This window comes from Mytilus trossulus, chromosome 10, assembly GCF_036588685.1.
Source record: "Mytilus trossulus isolate FHL-02 chromosome 10, PNRI_Mtr1.1.1.hap1, whole genome shotgun sequence".
Classification (NCBI taxonomy): Eukaryota; Metazoa; Mollusca; class Bivalvia; order Mytilida; family Mytilidae; genus Mytilus; species Mytilus trossulus.
The window spans coordinates 2,597,861-2,620,325 of NC_086382.1; the positions used below are offsets into that span (position 1 = coordinate 2,597,861).

At 31.0% G+C, this 22,465-nt stretch overlaps 1 protein-coding gene across 2 annotated transcripts in view; it reads right to left on the bottom strand.

Annotated features, from left to right (window-relative positions):
• LOC134686726 (intersectin-1-like) overlaps positions 1-22,465 on the bottom strand; it is a 62,153-nt gene that overhangs the window by 39,395 nt on the left and 293 nt on the right. For both annotated transcript variants that reach the window (XM_063546431.1, XM_063546432.1), the window contains exons 2-27: positions 21,929-21,985; positions 20,662-20,751; positions 19,996-20,059; positions 19,481-19,665; positions 18,899-19,000; positions 17,259-17,352; positions 16,550-16,650; positions 16,017-16,080; positions 15,153-15,334; positions 14,604-14,717; positions 12,948-13,098; positions 11,794-11,905; positions 10,930-11,079; positions 10,039-10,179; positions 9,263-9,350; positions 8,424-8,563; positions 7,616-7,725; positions 6,849-6,880; positions 5,901-6,131; positions 5,455-5,558; positions 4,610-4,737; positions 3,740-3,821; positions 2,895-3,041; positions 2,471-2,538; positions 1,288-1,493; positions 340-512 (exon numbers count right to left, since the gene is read on the bottom strand). In XM_063546431.1, the coding sequence (XP_063402501.1) occupies positions 340-512; positions 1,288-1,493; positions 2,471-2,538; positions 2,895-3,041; positions 3,740-3,821; positions 4,610-4,737; positions 5,455-5,558; positions 5,901-6,131; positions 6,849-6,880; positions 7,616-7,725; positions 8,424-8,563; positions 9,263-9,350; positions 10,039-10,179; positions 10,930-11,079; positions 11,794-11,905; positions 12,948-13,098; positions 14,604-14,717; positions 15,153-15,334; positions 16,017-16,080; positions 16,550-16,650; positions 17,259-17,352; positions 18,899-19,000; positions 19,481-19,665; positions 19,996-20,059; positions 20,662-20,751; positions 21,929-21,944 (3,075 nt within the window). In that variant the 5' untranslated portion in view covers positions 21,945-21,985. The remainder of the gene's footprint in view (positions 1-339; positions 513-1,287; positions 1,494-2,470; positions 2,539-2,894; positions 3,042-3,739; positions 3,822-4,609; positions 4,738-5,454; positions 5,559-5,900; positions 6,132-6,848; positions 6,881-7,615; positions 7,726-8,423; positions 8,564-9,262; positions 9,351-10,038; positions 10,180-10,929; positions 11,080-11,793; positions 11,906-12,947; positions 13,099-14,603; positions 14,718-15,152; positions 15,335-16,016; positions 16,081-16,549; positions 16,651-17,258; positions 17,353-18,898; positions 19,001-19,480; positions 19,666-19,995; positions 20,060-20,661; positions 20,752-21,928; positions 21,986-22,465) is intronic.

The following is a 22,465-nucleotide window of genomic DNA, read 5'->3' on the forward strand; positions in this document are numbered from 1 at the left end:
CATAATTTTGACTTGATTATTCTTTGTTTGAACAGATCAACTGACAAACCATATATATACTCACCTGACATGTTTATCATTTCCTAAGAGATATATTAAGTGAACAACATCACACCTGGCCAACACCTCAAATATATTAGAGAGCACAATAATAATGTATTTCAACAATTACCTACCTGTAAAATATCTATCTTTTGTGACATAATTATATTGGAAAATCCTTGTCATGAACTCTAGTCCTCCTGCCCACAAATTATCAATTACTAACCTAGGAAATTTTCATTTTTTAGACATAACCATATGTTAAAATCCCTGTCATGACCCCTATATTGACCCTACCTGAGGAATATCCATCTTTTTGACATAATTTTGTGGGAAAATCCCTGTCCTCTCCCCCATTGACCCCGTCCACCAATCGCCATCCATCTTGGTTACCATAACAACATCATTCTGATTGAAGTGCAGATCACCTGGTTCTGATGACTGGTAACTGTAAACTGCCACATAACATTCTGAAAAGAAACAATACTTTCAATTTCTTGGAACAATAATACACAATGGGTTGTTTTTCTTCCCCCTGGTTTTTATCTTCATTAGATATGCAATTCATGTAACAGAGTGTTTGTGCCAATAATTCGCCTTTTAGAATCTAATGCATCCTGGGTAATATTTTCAAAAGTGTACACCAGAACGTCCTGATTGGTTAAAATGGAAATTTAACCAATGACGTGACGTTATTTTCATTTTTGGGTACGAACAATGAAATTACCCATGATGCTTTAGATTCTGAAACGGCCAATTGTCTATCATAAAAGTAGTGAAAATAACTCACTCAAGAACATTTCAGACTTTACAAAATACAGTCTGTAAGAGACCAAAAAGAACAGTTCTCACCATAATGGACAAAGTTGCATTGATAGTTTTAAAGTCAAGTTAACAGTTTACAAGACATTTTTTCATAAATCATTAGGGCTTTCCCAGAATTCGTTGTATGGGTGGTTAGAAAGTGCCTTATACTGTAAATTCAGAAATTATAGCGTGCATTTATTATTGCGATTTTGTCAGTTTAGACTTTAATGCAATTTTAATTTTTACGATTTTGAGAAAAATCCTGTTTAATTCAAATAAAATATTTCAAAATGCGAGTTTTAATCATTGCGTTTAAAACTCTATCACATTTTTCCCAATAATAAAAACCTTGCATTAATTTATGAATTTACAGTACTAATAATGTGTGTAGGCTTTTTTGTTGATTCTATTTTTACATTTTAACAGAAATAATCTTACCTCCTTCTTGTTGTTCTAAGGTAGATGGAGTAGATCTAGCACTATCTATAGTATGAGTAGGCGTTGAGTGAGAACTGTCTATGTTAAGGTGACTTGCTGTGTTCATTGGAGGCTGACTTGTAATTTCTTCGGCAGCTGCCACCATTTGTTGTGGGGTTCCTCTGGACTGTTCAGTTACACTGACTACAGGAGTTTCAGATCTAGAGCTAAAAACAATAAAAAAAATATTTTAAATCCTAATATAGAACCAAGGTTTAAGTTCATCAAGGAAAGACAAACTGTTTCATCAATAATAGTGTAGACACATTCTCTCTAAAGTCACTATTCACAAAATGTTTAGTACTAACTACTAAGGGATGACATCCAAAGTTCAATGAAGGATAAAATACTTAATTCACATAGCTTTTTCACTGACCCCTACCCCCCTCTTTAACTTAATTTAGGAAAAATTGATTGACCAATATGGATGTATGTAAAAATCAATGTCGGATAAACAAAACTTGCAGCAGTTTACCCCCCCCCCCCCCCCAAACTATTTGATTTTAGTTTTTTATCCTACATAGATCTTTGATGTCGTCCATAATTACAAACAAAAGTACAGTTTTTCTATACTTTTTTAACATAAGTCCTAATCACCTATCAATTTAAAAAGATAATTTATCAATTTATTTGTTTAACACAGCTATAGGTTCTATTGGAGTACAATTGGCATAGATAGATATTGGAAGATGTGGTATAAGTGCCAATGAGGCAACTTTCCATCCACGTCACAATTTGTAAAAGAAAACCATCACTGTTCAAGGTAGTGTCTTCAACATTGAGCCTTGGCTCACACTAAACAGCCAGCTATAAAGGGCTCCAAATAATTACTAGTGTAAAACCATTCAAATGGGAAAACCAACGGTCTAATCTATGTAAAGAAGGAGAAATACTAATGAAGGACATAAACAAAGAACAACTACTGAACATCAGATTCCTGACTTAGGACAGGTGCAATCAATTGTAGTGGGATTAAACGTTTTAATGGTACCAAACCTTCTCCATTAGTTTAACACCATAACATAGAAAGACACAATATAAAAATTTATATACTATTTAAGTATTACATTTAAAATGTTTAAACAAAATTTCCTCAAAAAACATTATCGTTTTGAAACTCTTAAATTTTTATTGTAAAACTTACTTTGACTGTGATGTATTTGTAGCTATTCCTCCAATCAGTTTAACATAAGACTTTGGGAACCAACCAAACTGAAATCAGATACATTATTATCAAATACAAAGGCAGAATATTCAATAAATCTGAATCAACACAAAAACATGCCCAACATCATTTGGATAATGAGGTTGATTTTTTTTTATAAAAAAATGAACTTTTCAATTGTTTTGTCTAAAAGTTAATTCTACCTGATGAATGTGCATAGTATTGACAAAAACAAACCATATCTATCTAACACAAGAGTGCACACGCTGAAATGTCTTGCCTTCTTTACTAACACTTTATAATAATCAAAGCCATAAAAACTTCAAATTCATTAAGTTTCTCAGAGCAAGATGTTCTAACTTCAAATTATAAACTCATTGCAAACTATTTTGTAATCAATTACCTGTCCATGAAGTTCCCCTGACCACCACATATCTTGTTGTTCTTTGACCACAATGACATCACCTTTGTTGAAGGTCAAATGATTGTCCTTCTTAGCTTTCCATGGATACAGTGCTTGGGCCTGTAATCCATCAGGGGCTTTCTCTCCCTAAAATATAACAAGTCCATCATTTCTTTCTGCATTAAAGTCAAGGTCATGTTAAGTAATGTATGTCTACAGAGTTTCCCCTGGAACAATTTTCTTTTTAGCCACCTCTTGCGGGGTGTTTTCACAAAACGATATGTTTTTCACCACTTGAAATTTTTTCGCCAACAAACATATACATATTTTTCATTGAATGTTTTCTTTCTTTCTAACATAAGAGACTTCATCAAAAGTTCAATGTAGGATAAAAAACTTAATTCACATAGTTTCTTTCACTGTCCCCCACCCCCTCTCAACTTAATTTGGGAAAAATTGATTTACCTATATGGACATATGTAAAATCGATTTAGGATTAACAAAACTTTTGACCCCCCACCCCCAAACTATTTGATTTAAGTTTTTTTTTATCCTACATCGATCTTTTGATGTCATCCATAAACAAATTCAGTTTACAAACACTCAATTATTACAAATATTTATTTTTTGTTAAATATAAATCTTGAAATTATAATCATTGCCTTCCGGAAACACAGGATCAATCTTCAGTAAATTTATTAGATACTTCCCGACTAGGCAAAGGATAAACACTACAGTAAGAGATTATTCTTACTTTTGAATATTTTTTTCATAGCAACAGTTTTCTTTTCTGGGCAATCATTAAAAGAAAAAGTTTTATTTCAGCTAATAAAGTATGAACTTACCTGTCCAGGTGTAGGGGAGGTAATTCTGACTTCACGTACAGACTGCGGCGTTGAATATTCTTCCTCAGTATCGACAGCACCACTAAAAAAAAAACATTTTTTAAAAATATTTTTATGATATGGAAAATTCATTCTGTACAATACATTTCTTAAAACATTAAAAGAATCAGAAAATCTCCCATTCCCTAATAGGTTTGTCTTGTATGATTTTAAATTTTAGTTTCTTGTGTATAATTCGGAGTTTAGTATGACGTCCATTATCACTGTACTATTATGCATATTTTTAGGGGCCAGATGAAGGACACCTACGGGTGCGGGAATTCTCGCTACATTGAAGACCCATTGGTTGCCTTCGGCTGTTATCTGCTCTATGGTCGGGTGGTTGTCGCTTTGACATATTCACCATTTCCTTTCTCAATTTTATTCTGATTAATTTGATAGTAAATGAAACTATGACTTGATGGCTAAAAGATTTTTAAATTACCTCAACTAAGAACCATTCCTTTCTGTAGGAGATTGAACAGTGAATTGATCTTAGACTAGCTGACTAGAAGTTTTTTTAAAAAGCTCAGTGAACTGTTTTGCTATTGATTGTCAAAACAAATGCTGGCTAAAAGATTTTTAAATATGCTTAGCACATAAATAAGGCCAGAAGTTTTCATGTTTCAATTGTTTTACATTGTCAATTCGGGGCCTTTAATAGCTGATTATGCAGTATGGTTTTTACTCATTGTTGAAGGCCATATGATCACTTTTAGTTGTTAATTTCTGTGTCATTTGTTCCCTGGTGGAGAGTTGTCTCATTGGCAATCATACCACAACTTCCTATTTTTATATCTAGTAAATCATCAATCTGTTTCCTATTATTACCTGAATGAGTCTGTGACTGGTTGACTAGAATCTATGTGTTCAATGTAAGCCTCTGGGAACCAGCCAGTTTTACCATCTTTCTCTCCACCCAACCAGCCTGGTTCTGCTCCTGTCTGGTCTGCTAATAACTGCAATCAAAAGGAACATGGTTTTAAAAAGGACCAAATACTCTGATTGTATTGTAATTCTTAGGGTACTTCTTTTCTTTAAATACTTTTTTAATATGAACATAATAATTCTTTATTTTTCTATTTTGCATTTATATGTTTAGGTTTTTCTTAGGGAAGTGGGACTGAAATTCAAGTCTCCCCAAAACCTACATACTGTATTTAAGTAATGTCTGTTCTATTTTTTTTTTTGTGTGTAAATTGTTTTAGTTATTAATTAGGCAATTAGTTTTCTAAAATAGGTACTGCAAGGGCTGTATAGCCAGTCAAGGTAGTTAAAAACTTCCATCGTGTCTAAACTGAATTGTTTCGTATTTTTTAAAGGCTGACTATATAGTTTGGGTTTTTTCTATTGCTGAAAGCCAAAGGGTTGCCTATAATAACTTCATCCACTTCATTTGAACTTTAAAGGCTAGTTGTCTAAAATTGTCTAAAATTGTCTAAAATCATACCACATCTCCATATTTTTTATATATAAACACTTATGACCTATAAACCATGTCTAAAATATAACTACCATGTCTTACCAGAATAGTCATTTACATTTGATGTTTATGTTCACAATGTTTTCTATGAGGCCTAAATTGTTAAAAATGGTCTCATTAACCCCAATTTTTTTTTAAATCATAGTTGTTGGAAGAAGAAAATAATATCTTGAAAAAATATAACAGTTCTTACCAAGATAATATCACCAGGTATAAGGGTGAGTTCATCATGATTTCTAGCATCAAACTGGTACAGGGCTTTGGCCTTTGTCCTTGGCTTAGTATCCTTGGCAGTGTCTACAAAAAATGATGGAAAATGTTTCAATCAAAGTCTGAATTCACTCAAATGATTTTAAATACTTAAGGTTTTTCTACCCAAAACATAACTGTTAGTAATTTTTTGGTTTTTAATGTTTTAACTTAAAAATTGATTATGTTTTCCTCTGAAAACTCTGCATTGAATCTCTATTGTTTTCTTACCAAAGGGTTGGTAGGAAAACTGTTAACATACTGAACTTGTTGTTTGGCAGAACAGCAATTTTTTTTGGTACTTCTCTCATTTAACCATTTCAATAAATTTTGACTAGGGAGAAAATCATCCCCTTTTTTTAATATGTGACCTAATATAAGAGCATTTACCTGGTTTTTGACTAGAGAAGGCATTCCCCCATAAATCTTTTGACCCAGCACTAGATATACTGGCTTCACTGAATGCAGCTGACCATTTATCTCCTGATTCGGCAGTAGTTTGGTTATTGCAGAAATCAGCTGTCCAAGCACCGCTAATGGACGACTGGTTCGTTCCAGCAGGTTGGGCAGGCTTCTCTGGTTTGGAGGCAGCCTCAGCCAATTTTGTAATTCTTGTTGCTTCTAAATAATAAATAAAATATGGTAAATAAAGATTATTCCTGAAAAAAAATGTAGGGGAGGGCTGAAAGGCACCATTTTTAAAACCAAATAAAAAATTTAGAAAAAATTAAATTGTCCTATAGCTCTAAAGCTTAAAATTATTATTGTAATAGACCCTTCCAACCATTTCTCCATAAAAAATTTTTTTATCTTTAATTGACATAAGTTAACTTAATCTTATTGTAAAGAAATATTGGAAAAGTCTTTCAACAAAACATCTGCAATGATTATTTTGTGATGGTGGTTGTACCCTTCTTTTTCATGTGTTTTAGACTATTTTAAAGATTTTACAATTGAATAAAATATCTTATTTTTAGCAAATTGTGAAGTTCTGCTGTTGAAAATATTACCCAGACTTCATGAAATGCTAAAATAAAGAATTGTTTCCAAGCAATTCCTTCTAATGATTATTGCATTGGAATCTTAATATACAGTATTGGAAACAGTTTATCCCTCACTACTGGTCAAACTGTGACCTTGGGATATCCCTTTTAAGTATGTGTTGTTTACAATATTTTATCTGCATTCTTATTAGAGCAATTCTAGAAATAATTGTATTCTGGGTGCATTCAAAACCACTGTTTCCCACAACAAATAATTTTGGAACCGCCAATAGCATTTTAACATCTCTTTTTATCACATTTTATTCCTTTTTCTCAAGTGAAGAATCTGAAATACCTTCTTTCCTCTTCTGTTGCTCTTCTTCTTCCCTGATAAAAACAAAAAAATATCTGTATTAACAAGAGTATTCTAGAAATTCTGAAGGTAGTTCAGCAGCTTATACCCTTTCCCGTTTCCATTCTATCAAACTTTCTTTGGGAAAAAAACCCAAAAAAACAAAGGGACAGGGCTTCTTGCTGTTACCATTTGTCTCAAAGTCTTTAAGGGAAGTTCAATGAATACAAAAGCTCATAACTTATTGAAAATTCAACAACCCTTATAGTATCCATTGAGTTGAAACTCTTTTGTTTGAATTTATATTCTTTTACTCTTTGTCTTAATGCTTTTGGTAATACCATTCTTCATTTTTTAGGCCAAAAAAATATGTCTGTTTCCTGCTGCCAAGGCAATTTTTTCAGGGTTGGTAGGTCTGGATTTTAAAAAAAATAATTTTTTTTAAAAATTATTTTTGCACTCCTTGTCAGATTTGCAGTCGCTCAAATGTCATGTTTGGTTAGGGTCCTGTACCCTAAATTCATTTAATCTCTTTAAAGAAGCTTTAATTGAATAATAATCCTCCCAGTGTCGACATTTTTTAAACCTTAATTGTAGCACATTTGTGCTGGGAGCAGCCATTTTGATTGTTTGGGCATAGTAAAATACAGATCTGGATCAGACCGGAAATGATTTTTGTCCAGAATTGAATAAAAAGATCCAGGGTCGGGGGTTTGAGTCAGGGTAGGTCGGGAAACAGGAAACAGACATATATTTTTTTTTGGTCTTACCTCTTTTTCTGTATCTGTGTCTCAGCATATATTTTATTACTCATATCTTGTCTTTGTCTGTCAGCTTTAGATAACTCCTTCTGTATATCTTCCAGTTTGATCTTCAGAACCTTTAATAATCAAATTTATTTTTAAGAAATGCAAATTCATGTACATCTGTAAATACTATTTAACAAGAATGCATCAATAGAACACGAATGCCCCATCCGCACTATCACTTTGTATGTTCAGTGAACCATAAAATTGGGGTAAAAAATCCAATTTGGGATTAAAACTGGAAAGATCATGTCGTACGGAACATGTGTACTAAGTTTCAAGTTGATTGGACTTCAACTCCACATAAACTACCTCAACCAAAAACTTCAACCTGAAGCGGGACAGACGTACAGAGAAACCAAAGAACAAATGGAAGCACAGACCAGAAAACATAATGCCCATAAATGGGGCCTTATAAAGGGCCATAAAAACACAATTTCATAAACTTTTCTTTAAACATGCACCAACAATATCAGAATACTAAGTTTAATTTTGAAAGATTTTAGTTGTTTTGACATCTAGTGGCACATATATTAAACCCTTGGTATAATATAATTCCATAAAAACATAATATTAGTTGACAAAGTCTTAAATAAGGACGGGGGGCTAAGAGGGGGGTGTAAAAAATAGAAAACAAGTGTATATCAAATTTGGCCCAATGGTAACTAAGTTGTTTTGATTTTTAATCACAAATTTTAACTAAAAGATTGTTTACATACTCTCTGAGTCAATGACTTAACATAAATTTCAAAATATAAGTTTGCTGCTGTACCTTTAATTCCGTATTTGTATTATCTATTTCCAGTAGTCTAGCCTCAGTATCTCTCTCTAATGTTTCTAATTCTTTCTTTAGTTTCTGTATTGTTGTTTTCTTCTGTTCTACGCTGTGTAATACAGTTCTGTAAGTTTCAGCTGAAATGTAACAAGATAATTGTTAAACATGTAAATAAGGCACATCATGGATATTGCTGAAATGTCTTTCTAAAATGAATGAGTTCTTTTAATTTTGCTTCATTTAAGGAATGACTGTAATATTTGTTCGGTCTATGAAGAAATGACATAAAATTTGGTGCACACTGAATAATGCGCGTAGCGGGTTATTTAACAGTGAGCACCCCATTTTTTATGTTATTCGAATAGACAGAAAATAATATTACAGTCATTTCTTATAATTTAATTCTAAATTACATTTTAAACTGTAGAAAACCATGAAAAAAAAGGTTGATGATATCACAGTCACATGACTAAATTATGTCTATGGGCTGATAACAAAATAACGTCAGCCAATCAGAAGACGCATTACATCCAAATTTAAATTATTTGAAAATGTGCACAAGAATCTTTACCAGAATAATTTCCCTTGAATCATGGTAACTGAATATTTCTTTAAAAGTTTCTTAGTTCATACAAAAACATGTGTCTACCAACCTAAGAATTTGACACACAGCTCTAGTGTTAAACGTATTTACCTATGGTTAAAAAATAAGTCCAATGTGTAATTTCTACATTTATGACTAAATTGATAATACTAAACTAAGATAGAATTGTTATAGAAAACGAACTTGTTATTACTCTTTTTACACACTCAAGTGCATATGCTATAAGACTTACCCATAGGATTACTTTGAATGGTTGTTTGTACTTTCACATTCAAAAACTCTTGATCTTGTTTTAATTTGGCAAATTTCTGATCCAAGGTCTACAAATATAACAATATTTTCTCTTCATTGTAACTAGTAGGCATGAAAGATGTTAAAAAAAAATAAAAAAATTTCAGCACAGACTAAAACATTTAATTAAATTCAAAAGCTTTAAAAAATAGATTTGATTGTTTTACAAACTGTCAAATCAGTTTGTGGAGAAATTTATCATTAACTATACAATATCGATCACGATACAATTAATTACAGCTCATGTTCAAAGATTTACAAATAAAAGCAGCAGAAAGTCAATAACTGTGAATTGAAAGTTCTTAAATCATCACTGAACAGCTTCATAAAAAGGACTTTCCCAATTGTAGTTCATGTCATCTTCTGATTTTTAACCAAACATAAAAAAAGCCATTAGTTTTATCTATTGAATTCTATCACATTTTTTCGTGTCGGGGTCTTTTAGAGCCAACTATACCATTTTGGAATTTCTATTTTTTAAGGTCATACAGTTGCCTATAATTGCTTACATCAACTTCATTTAAACTTTAGTGGATAGTTGTCTCATTGGCAATCATACCATATTTTTTTTATTCTTAAGCCAATCAAGTTAGAAATCATTTGAACTTCAATTAAAGACAGAAAATATCTTCTGAATGATTACATTTTTCTTGCTTATCAATAAAATTGTAAAAAATTTGAACTTTTTCTAAATTAAAGACATTATCAATAAATTACCATAATTTCATTTTGTAATCTTTCTATCTCAGCATTTTTATTGTCTCTAGTTATTCTCATGCTCTCTATACTGGAGGTAAAATCAGTCACGCCATTTCTTACTTGGCCAATCTTTTGTCCTATTTCTTTCTTTTTCTCACGCTTGAAGAAAAAGGTAAATATATTATAAACAACTATAAGCATCAGATAATGTTTTACAATTATATAATGTCTTTTGTTTTGGTAAATATGTAGTTTTATAGACTTTTGAAAAACTTATATTCACTGTCAGAGGCACATGGCCAAAGTGAATATCAGTTTTTCAAAAGTCAATTAAGCGGCATATTTTCCAAAACAAAAGACAGGAATTGTTTTATTCCATATTCTGAGAGAAATATATGTTAAGGCAATTATTTACACACAACAATTGTACATCAAACATTTTGTTACCAAAATTATGTACGTAAAAGCATTCAACATTTTACGCAGTGAATATACTTTTTCCTCAGGTGAATATGGTTATTCATTTAAAATTCAATTTATATAGAGAGACCTACTTCAGTTTTATCAATATGGAATAACCTAAAATAGTGAATCTGTGCTGTCATTATGTGGTACGGGTGGTTGATTAAAATCAAAAAAAGAAGAAGACATAAAAATAAGCATTATATCTTCTATAAATCTGCTCTCAGAAGACAGCAACAAATTATAGTACTCAGAATAATAATTGCAGTAGTTTTTTTCCAGTTATTAATGTCAATCACTTTAATATTATAATCATTTGTAATGAGCTACTCTAAGGCAGTTCATTTAATAATTTGTTTTATATAATGTTAACTTCATACATTTTTCCTATTACAAAATTTTACTCTTAAAATATCACAAAACTAAATAATAATAAGACTAACTTACCAATGAATCTAATTCATTTTTCAGATTGCTGGATTTTGTCTTTGCTACCCCAAGTTGTTCATATTCTCTTGCTTTCTCTGCTAACAGTTGTTCTTTCCTCTGTCTTTCCCATTCCATCTGTCTTTGTCTGTCTGATTCTCTTCTGGCAGCCTGAAAAAAACCCAATAAATTTGAGAATTGAAATGGGGAAAGTGTCAAAGAGACAACAACACGACCAAAGAGCAGATAACAGCTGAAGGCCACCAAGAATGCATGTAGTGCTAATTATAACCCATAAAGTATTGAAACAAACATGAAGATGGTATCTGACAAAGTCCTTAAGGTGGTATCTAACACGACAGGGAGATAACTCTGTAACAATCAGTTAAATTTTTAATCACATTGTATTGGTAAGGAAATATAAAGTTTCTCAATGATCAAGATTAGTGTTGGTCAAACTGTTATATATCCAATGAAAATTTTCGGAGAAAGTGTGTAGTTATATTAAATATTTTAGAAATTTTCATATTTTGGTCAAAAGGTGAAAGTAAATTTTAAATGAAAATTAAACGAACCAAATTCATTTTAGTCAAGGTGTTTGGAACCACATGAAATACAACTTATCACTCTCAAGCTGTTAACCAAATATAAAGTCATTCTATTAAAGTTTTTGAGGAAAAATAGACAGAGGAATAAATGATGGGCAAGCTGAGAAGAATTTTGTCCTCATTTAAAGAGTGGGTGTATGATAATTTTGAGTTTTAATATTTAACTAAATTTGTAGCTACATTTGTTTTTCTTACATTTCAAAGAAATTTTGGTAAAATATAATTTTGATGATTATTACAAGCAATACTTCTGGGAAAATAAGTGTTACATTTGTACCTCTTTTTGTTCTAACATTTTCTGTCTTTGTTGTTCTTTCTCTCTTTCTATTGACCTTTGTTTTTCCAACTGTCTTTCTAGTTCCATCAATCTCTTTCTTTCTTGTTCTTGTCTGAAAAAACATTAGAAAAGTTTGGATTAGCACTTTCCATACTAATGGCCACTTGTTCTTAGTGTTTGAAGTCTGAGTGCCAGGAATTAAACAACAGAAATTACCAAATATAGAGTATGAACTGCGTCAGAAAGTAATTGACCTTATGCATGTGCATATTTACAAGTACATGTATACAACTTAGATTGGTTCTAGGATCATTCTAAATGTTCAAAAACGAAATAAAAGATGAATTTTGTCATGTGTTATAGGGTTCTTATCCCAACTCATTTTTTAATAAAAAGTAACAGACTGTTGATAGAGATTTTATTTAAATAGGATAACATATATATTGATATTCACTAGCATACGGTCGATTTCCATCCGACAATGCTCATATGTTATTGATAAAAACAGACTTTTCTAGAAAAATATTTGAAGACTAAATCTCCAAGTGTAATATGGCTAAAATAATGGAAATCCATAAGTGAAGCATTAATCTTACAACACATTATATGGATGTCACATGTCTGCATTGTTTGTTATCGACTTAACAGTTGAATTTTCTGTTTGTATCCCACCTCTCTATTAAGGTGGTACCTAACACTACAGGGAGATAACTCTGTAAAGTCAGCTAAACATTTTAATTACATTGTGTTGTAAAAGGAATATTGAGCTTCTCAATGATCACAATTGGTGTTTGTCAAACTGCTATATAACCAGAGTAATTTTTCTGACAGAACGGTTGGTTCAAAATTTTTTGAAATTTTTGTATTTTTGTAAAAGGGTCAAAGTAAGTATTTTGACAAAATTTTATGAAAATTAAACGAGCCAAATAAATATGAGTGCAAGTGTTGGGTACCACCTTAAATTTTTATAAAGAACAGATATCTTTTACAAGGCTGTAAAGATAAAGTTTAACAAACAGACAGCAACAAGAAATGACCTCATATCATAGCTTATTAAAACATTAACTTAATTAGAAAAGTAATCTCATAAATAATCAACCCTCCTCCCTCTTTTTTTTATTCTATCCAATTTCAGCATTACTCATGAAACAAACCTGATTCTTTCTCTTTTTTCCTGCTCTTGTCTTTCCTTCTCTAATCTGGCATTATTTTCTGCTCTCATTTGATCTTGTAACATCTGCCTTCTACGTTCTAACTCAGCCTGACCCTTGTCAAAGTTTAATTTCCTTTTATCTTCAAAGGTAACTAAAAAAAAGAATATCAACTTTAATTAAATTCTATAAAATATACAACCAAGTTTTTCTATGATATCATTTCAAACCAATCTTAAAGACTGAAAGTTTTATTCTAAAGATATTCTATCTAAAGTGTTAAAAACAATATCAGTTTTTAACAATCTGCATTAATTTGCTTTAAAAATGTGTTGTACTGCACCAATTCAAATTAAATATATTATGTCAATGGCTTTGAATCTAACAATGTAAAGGTTTGCATAACAGTGATATTTTCCAAAACTTAACTAACAAAATGATTCTATATTACCAATGTCAAAATGTACATCTAGTGCATTAATATTGGCACTGTTAAAGTTATTACAACAGTGACTAGTGAAGGATAATGAGTGCTTGAAATATTTCATTTATATTCAGTTGGGGTCAATTTCTGGGACAATAACAAAGTGCTTGTACAACAATATTCATGAACACATAAACATATTCAAGTGTTTTTATTCCTCTTTTGGAATGTATTTTTTTAAATGTCAAAAGGCCATGTAATATGAAGTATTTTATTCTCAGAAAAAAGTGTTTTCCTTGATACTGTATTCTCTTTAAATATCTATTCTTTAAAAATTGACACACACTTCTTATCAGAGTCTTAAATCATCATCTAATTCAATATAATTAAATTCTGTTGTCTTTTTTATGTTGATATTTGTAAATCTAAATATTTGTATATTCACGTTCCAGTGGGAAAACATGATGTCACCAGTAGATAGGAATCAGTTGACATCATCAAGAGTTTAATTGTGTCAACGAAAGTCAGTACAAGTTCAAAAGATTTCAAAATAATAAGCTTTAGAGCTTGATTTGACTTTGTTTCAATCATCTTTCTTTCAATTTTTTTCTGAGAATTAAATAACTTATTTCACAAGGCCTAAAAGTTTGGTGTTTTTAATCATTTTTGTATTTAATGTACATGTACAAACAAAAGTGAGTGCATTTTAGGGAAGGACAAAACAATACCATCAAATTCATCTGAAATTAGAATAACAGGCATGAGGCTCAAAATAAAAGAAACATAAGTGGTTTATGCATGATTATATGTGAATATTGATAATTAGTCAGTCATCACCATTTGTTAGCATTCTAGATCACATGACAGCTATACATAATATGCATCCTCGTCCTTTGATGTATGGTGGATATTTGTCTCATTGGCAATCATACCATATTTCCTTTTTTCATATACATAAATTAAAGATACCAATGGTTCTGTTTTGACAACTCCCTATTATAAATAGCTTTAAAGATCATGACTCTTCTGATTATCAAAAGTTTTTCAATTTAAATTCTTCTTTTAATGTTAAATGGATAAATCAAAATCACTGCTTGATACGAAGTAATACAGTCCCTAGATTAAGGGTTTTACATCAAAATCATAAAGAGAAGGACTATAATTTTTCATTGATTAACTACACTTGTCATAATAGATATTTAAATAGATGGCACTCATTAATATTCCACGCTTACCTGGTTGTAGGTCCTCCACCACATTCTCAACAGGAACATTGGGTTGTGGCATTACAGGTGGGGAAATTCCCATTCCTCCTAACAAATCACCAAAAGCATCAGACTTTTGTGGAGCTAAAATATAGTTCATAATTTGTCAACATCAAAGAAATAGATTAACATAAGCTAAGTACAGCATGTTCCAGATTTGTTTACTTTAGCATATTTTTGTATGATGAAATATTTGTAATGATGAATAAATATGCCTTAACCATCATCATGAAAATCAGTTGATGGATAAAAAATGTTGCAATTCCAGTTATACTGTTTAAATGTTGTTTTGTATCTTAGTGACATAAAATTTTGTGTAATACATAGTAAGTAGAGTGTGAAGGCCTCAAGAGAGAAAAGTGTAAGTAATAATTGAGATCATCCTTTCAAAATAAAGATTAATATTTTTATATTATCATATAGCATTTAATATAAAATCATTGCAAATCCTCATTTGCTTTGAAATATTATTTTTAACATTCGTTTTAATATGCAGTAGGATTATTTTTTAAACCATACCAGCTGGTTGATGAGGTGGTGGGGTACCAGTAAAGCTTCCTGTTCTGACTTGAGCTGGGTAAAGTTCTGGTGGAAGTTTCGATGGTAAAGATACTCCGGCTTTGACTAAATCAGCCAAATGTAAAGCTATACAAAACTCTTCACAACTAAGCTTTCCATCTTTATCATAATCAGCCAAATTCCTGAAAAGAATAATTTGATAATTACTACAAAATGGTGAATGTGATGAACTTTTTTTATATGGGTGGATCTTAAAACATCTATAAATCTAATGCTATAACAAAAAGCAACAAAAGAAAACAAATTGGGATTAGGTAGCACTTTACATAGGGATCTAGGACTGCCATTACTATACACAACACTTGTGATTTCATGTCAAAATTCTTATAGTGGGTATAATAATGTTCATATTAAGGTGGTACCTAGCACTACAGGGAGATAACTCTGTAAAGTCAGCTAATTGTTTTTATTACGTTGTGTTGTAAAAGGAATATTAAGCTTCTCAATGATCAAAATTGGTGTTTGTCAAACTGCTTTATAATCAGTGTAATTTTTCTGACAAAAGGGTTGGTTCAAAATTTTAGAAATTTTTATATTTTTGTTAAAGGGTCAAAGTAAATACTTTGACAAAATTTTATGAAAATTGAACAAGCCAAATTAATTTTAGTGAAAGTGTTGGGTATCACCTTTATATCTGTTCTAATTGTTTTTTTTTTTTTATTATCTTTTTTTTTCCACACAAGTTATTTGATATTTACATTATTCATAAGTAAATCAACTTTTACTACTTCAGCTAAATCATTACAATACTGAACTAGAAGATCTACAAATAGAATCTGATAAACATATGGGGAGTTAACTTACCATATTTGAGCCAATATTGGCTGTGGTAATCCTGTCTGTACCAACAATGCTCTGGCTTCAACACCTGAAAAAATATAAATACAGAGTTATTTCCCTTTTAAGTAATAATTTCAGTTATTTGATATAAACAAAATTTTGTTTTGTTTTATGCCACCTCTTTAACTAACTCTATATTAGGCAACTTAATTCTTCTTTTGTGATTTTCACAAAGCAAAAAGACATATTTTTAAATGAGTTCTATGTTCAGGATTTTGGAATTAATTTCATAGGAGAGTGACATTTTCAATTTCTTTTGGGGTGGGCCATTTTACAAGGAAAAACATAACACTTGCCACCTTAAAAAAAAACTAGACATCTGTAAGTGTCTCAGCTTTCTCATGAACCAGCATACCTAGCAGGTTCGCAATATAACATGAGAAACTGTCTACTTCAAATGAGTTACACAAATTAATCCTAATTTTAAGTCTTGTTTTTTATTATATATTTTTTTTGTCAGATTCCTTGGTAGCTTAGTTAATGCATAACTTATATACCTGTTAAATGTCCACGTTTGTGTCTATCATTAGTATTAAATGTCTGTGTGTGTCTCAGCTTGGAATTGTGTGGAATAGCAAACCCTACAGCTGGTGGACCTCTGGAATATAAATAAAATATATGATAACAAGAATATAAACTATCACTCTTTGGTACTGAAAAAAATGTAGCTTTATAGTTATCACTGGAAATTGAACGATAATTTAATTTCAACATTTATTTTTTTCTAAAATTATAATTTTTCTTGTTTTCAAAATTCCAATAGGGAACATACTTTATATAATTGTTTAAATAAACCAATTTTTCAAGACGTTTCGGCCAATGGCCTTCTTCAGTTCTTTATTTTTCCTCTCAACTACATGGCTGACATTACATTCAATCATTGATAAGATGTCATGGCTGACATTACATTCAATCATAGATAAGATGTCATCATCTTATCAATGATTGAATGTAATGTCAGCCATGTAGTTGAGAGGAAAAATAAAGAACTGAAGAAGGTCATCTTATCAATGATTGAATGTAATGTCAGCCATGTAGTTGAGAGGAAATATAAAGAACTGAAGAAGGCCATTGGCCGAAACGTCTTGAAAAATTGGTTTATTTAAACAATTATATAATTTTTCGACAACCAAACAAACATCTTCAAAGAAATAAATCTGAAAAAAAAGGATCATTATTAGCACTGAAAAAAATTAAATAGCTTACCCTTGTTGAGATACTTGGGCCACTTGAGGTGGGCCAAATGAACCTGCCCTTGGTTTTCCATCAAATCCAACCTGCATACCCATAGTTTGTGCACCTGAAAAAAATATATTATAGTTTGTCATATCATTCTCATTGAAATACGAAGATGATCGTGTACAAGGAGGCAAATACATGAAGAAAATAATCACCAAACTACAGTCGATTATGTTCAATCAGAGAAGAAAATAATCACCAAACTACAGTCGATTATGTTCAATCAGAGAAGAAAATAATCACCAAACTACAGTCGATTATGTTCAATCAGAGAAGAAAATAATCACCAAACTACAGTCGATTATGTTCAATCAGAGAAGAAAATAATCACCAAACTACAGTCGATTATGTTCAATCAGAGAAGAAAATAATCACCAAACTACAGTCGATTATGTTCAATCAGAGAAGAAAATAATCACCAAACTACAGTCGATTATGTTCAATCAGAGAAGAAAATAATCACCAAACTACAGTCGATTATGTTCAATCAGAGAAGAAAATAATCACCAAACTACAGTCGATTATGTTCAATCAGAGAAGAAAATAATCATCAAACTACAGTCGATTATGTTCAATCAGAGAAGAAAATAATCACCAAACTACAGTCGATTATGTTCAATCAGAGAAGAAAATAATCACCAATCTACAGTCGATTATGTTCAATCAGAGAAGAAAATAATCACCAAACTACAGTCGATTATGTTCAATCAGAGAAGAAAATAATCACCAAACTACAGTCGATTATGTTCAATCAGAGAAGAAAATAATCACCAAACTACAGTCGATTATGTTCAATCAGAGAAGAAAATCACCAAACTACAGTCGATTATGTTCAATCAGAAGAAAATAATCACCAAACTACAGTCGATTATGTTCAATCAGAGAAGAAAATAATCACCAAACTACAGTAGATTATGTTCAATCAGAAGAAAATAATCACCAAACTACAGTCGATTATGTTCAATCAGAGAAGAAAATAATCACCAAACTACAGTCGATTATGTTCAATCAGAGAAGAAAATAATCACCAAACTACAGTCGATTATGTTCAATCAGAGAAGAAAATAATCACCAAACTACAGTAGATTATGTTCAATCAGAGAAGAAAATAATCACCAAACTACAGTCGATTATGTTCAATCAGAGAAGAAAATAATCACCAAACTACAGTCAATTATGTTCAATCAGAGAAGAAAATAATCACCAAACTACAGTAGATTATGTTCAATCAGAGACAATTATGCATGAATATACATGAATGTTCATTGCTAAGGAATGGTCCATAGGTAAAAAAAGAAGATGTGGTATGATTGCCAATGAGACAACTCTAAACAAGAGACCAGATGACAAATAAATTTACAACTATAGGTCTATAAACCTTCAAAAATTAGCTAAGCCCATAGAGCAAATAAATGGCAAAGTCAGATATAAAAGGCCCGAAAATGACAAATGTAAAACAATTCAAACCAAAAAAACTAACGACCTTAATTAGTTCAACGGTCTGTATAATTATTTTAAAGGAAATATTATGCAAACTCTTGGGAAATTTTTATAGTTAACAAACTAAAGTTGCATTGAATATTGATTGACAGAACCTTTCCACTCACCCATGTGGCCCATCTGTGGATTTACACCATTGGACATAATGGGCATCGTCATGGAACTTGCCACCATGTTGGTTGGTGCTAAACCACTCATCATAGGCATTCCTAATAAATAATCAAAAAATAAAGTTTATAAGAACATTTTGAAAAATATCACATTTACTACCCAATGTTGATAATGATACCAATAGTTCATAAAAAATTGCATCCTTTAGGAATATGACAGTTGTTTTCCATTCGTTTGATGTGTTTGAGCTTTTAATTTTCTCATTTGATTACAGACTGACCGTTTTGAATTTTCCTAAGAGTTCTGTATCTTTTTGTTATTTTACTTTTTTTCCATTTAGATGTACATGTACTTGTTACCTTGTTAAAATAAAACATTAATTGTTTTAACTTGAAAACATTTTACTTTTTGACAATTGATTATAAAATTTGTATAAAATATCATTGAGCTGTATGAGATTTTTTCCCAAAACTTCCAAAACCTGCCATTAGTTTTTGTTTTTAAGTTTTTCAAACCAAGTCTATAACCTCTAACCATTGAGACTTGAAGACTGAGTGGAAACCAACACAAACACATACCTGTAACCATACTCATCCCCATAGGAGCAGCCATGCTAGCAGACATGGGTGAGGGATCAGCTTTCAGACTTTGTGGCAATGCTTTTGGGAGCTCAAATCCTTGTAATTTTTTCTTGATAAGATGCATGGCTATAGAAAACTCTTTCTTGTCCATCTTTCCATCATTGTTCATGTCAGCCAGGGTCCTGAATTGCAAATTAATGCATTCATCATTCTGTGGTTCATCTATTTTCGTGGGTATCAATTTTTGTGAATGTAGAACAATTGTATTTTCATGGATATTCGATTTTGTATATCTACCCAAGTCTGACACTACAACGTGTTGTTATCTATTGTTGTTTTATGTTTTTCAAGACTCAATTATTGGTGGTAGGTTAAAAGAAAAGCATGTTTTGACCAATACTATTGATAATTCATGCTCTTTTTTTATACATGTTATATGTATTTAATTTTACATTCAAAAGAATTTTGTTATGCTTTTTGTCATTGTGAGTCAACAGAAATATCAGACTTACCATATCTGACCTAACATAGGTGTTGGTAGACCAGACTGCATAAAAAATCCCTTGGCTTGTTCTCCTGTAAAACATTGTACAAAATATGTCAATATAACATTCATAAGGAACTCAATATTAGCATATACACTCATAGAATTTTACAAGGACACCATGCCCTGATCACATTATGATATTTTCACATGAACCATAAAATTCTGGTCAAGACCCTATAGCTAGTTCAGCATTTCAATTCTAAAAATTGTCACTTCACAGAAACAACCTTTTATAGCTTACTACATGGATTTTTCTTATTGTTGAAGGCTGAATGATGACCTATAGTTGCTTGCATTTTTTGTTATTTTGGTCAATAATTGTATCATGCTGCACCCCATTATTGCAATATATATATATATATATCTGTTCTTAGTTTCAAGTTGATGTGATCACAAACCAAAACTTTGTCTAGACAGCAATCAGACAGACGCCAACACCAGAAAATATAATCATTACTACGACCCTAAAAAATCATGGGCAGGACATAAATCAACATTTAAGTAGTTTAATATCTGCTTAGTTGACAGTTTAAGTAAATTGTATGTAAACTAGGTGTAATTAGAAAATACAAATCTTCACGTAATAAACTATTTCTATTATATTTTCTATCCTGTGAGAAATTAATATTACCTGTGATGAATCCATTAACTGGTTTGAGTTGAAAGAACTGAGAGTCATGCTTCATTCTCTCTTCACCTGATATCCTCCAGGCATCTCCACCTAAAAATAATAATAATATGAATGCAATGTTTTCAAAGAAAATTTTAGATTAAACAAATAAAGATATCATATCAATTAAATAATTGGTCTAGATAAGAGGTTCATATGATATATTTGCCACCCAACATTGAACTATGAGCAATTAATCTACCATCTACAGATCATTACCAGAACTAGATTGACTCTGTGGACATGATTGTTCTCTAATCTATAATAGAAATACATTTATATTCCTAAATAACAATCTTCTTAGACTGAGGAAAAATTGTATTTTCTTGGATATTTGATTCTGTTGTTTGGCCAAAGTGTATTTTGCTGAACATTTAAAAGCCAGGGGTATGTATTGAAGACCATATTTTATCCTATAATGGTTTACTTTAGCAAATTGTGATTTGAATTGAGAGTTGTCTCATTGCCATTGGCACTCATACTAAATCTTCTTATATCTATCTAATTATCATTTTAATACCCAGAAATGCATGAAAATTGTCATTGTTATCTAACAAAAAAATAAACAAATGCACAAATCTTTAAATGTTTAGTAACAATGCAATGCCTTTCACCATGATCACGACCATACCCTGGTTAAAGCTTGTAAAAATATATATGTAGTTATTGAATAAACAGACAAAAGAGATTTTCATTGTCCAAAAAATTGTACTTCTCTGAATTGTAAAGACTTCTCCTAAAGACAATTAAAACTCCATTAGATCAGCAACAAACATTTAATAAATTAAAAAAACCTGTAAAGGGAGATAACTTGACCCCAAAAGAGCTACCTGCACGAATAAAAAAAATTAAATAATTTACTTTCAAATTCAGACTACATGTTATTGGTGGGGTTCATGTTACTAAGTTTTGTGTTTTGCCTTTTCATCATTTATCATCTTTTTAGACAAGGTTCTGTAGGTTGTTCTTTTTTTGAATATCCATATTGTATCTTATAAATACAATGTAGTCTCTTTGACATTTATGAACAAGTTTAACTCCCGTGTCCTGACTGTTGGTGTTATGTATAAAACAACAAAATTCAAAAGCACACATCTAAAATTGTATATATATTGAAGTCTCTCCTTCCATAGTAATGTAAACAATTAATCAAATTAATATTTTCATTTTTGTCTTGCACACAATGAATGGCAAGTAATTTAATTGCAAATTTAGAAGATTTACATACCACCTGTTCCTGCCATTTTTTCACTTATCTAGTGTCTATAAATAGTGTCTAATTCATCTGAAATGGAAAATAAATCATTATCATGATTATTGATGATGTTTATCAGTATGATCAGTTAGCATGGTTAGTTCAATAATTTCGTTAAATGTGTTGATCTGTATTTTTATACACAATTCTTTCACAAGATGCTAATTTAATCATTCTTTACTTTTTAATTTCCAAGGAATGTAATGATTTCTATAAGGCAGTGTCTGTGTCTTATTGCATGCGGGGACAAGTAGTCAAATTGCTATTTGTAGGCCATGCATGTAATCATATGTCATCAGATCCGGAAAAACACCTATGTCTTAAAACTTTTTAAGGTTTGTCTGTGTTGAGGTGTAAGCAGCCTTTTATGCCCTCAATCAGACACCACCTGTCATACTTGTACTGAGTCTGAGGTGGCAAGATCATAAACCTTTTACTTCAAGCTAATAAAAGTAAGGTTACTCTTTCTTGAAGGTGTTGGAAGTTGAATAAGATAAGGGTGCTCAAAAT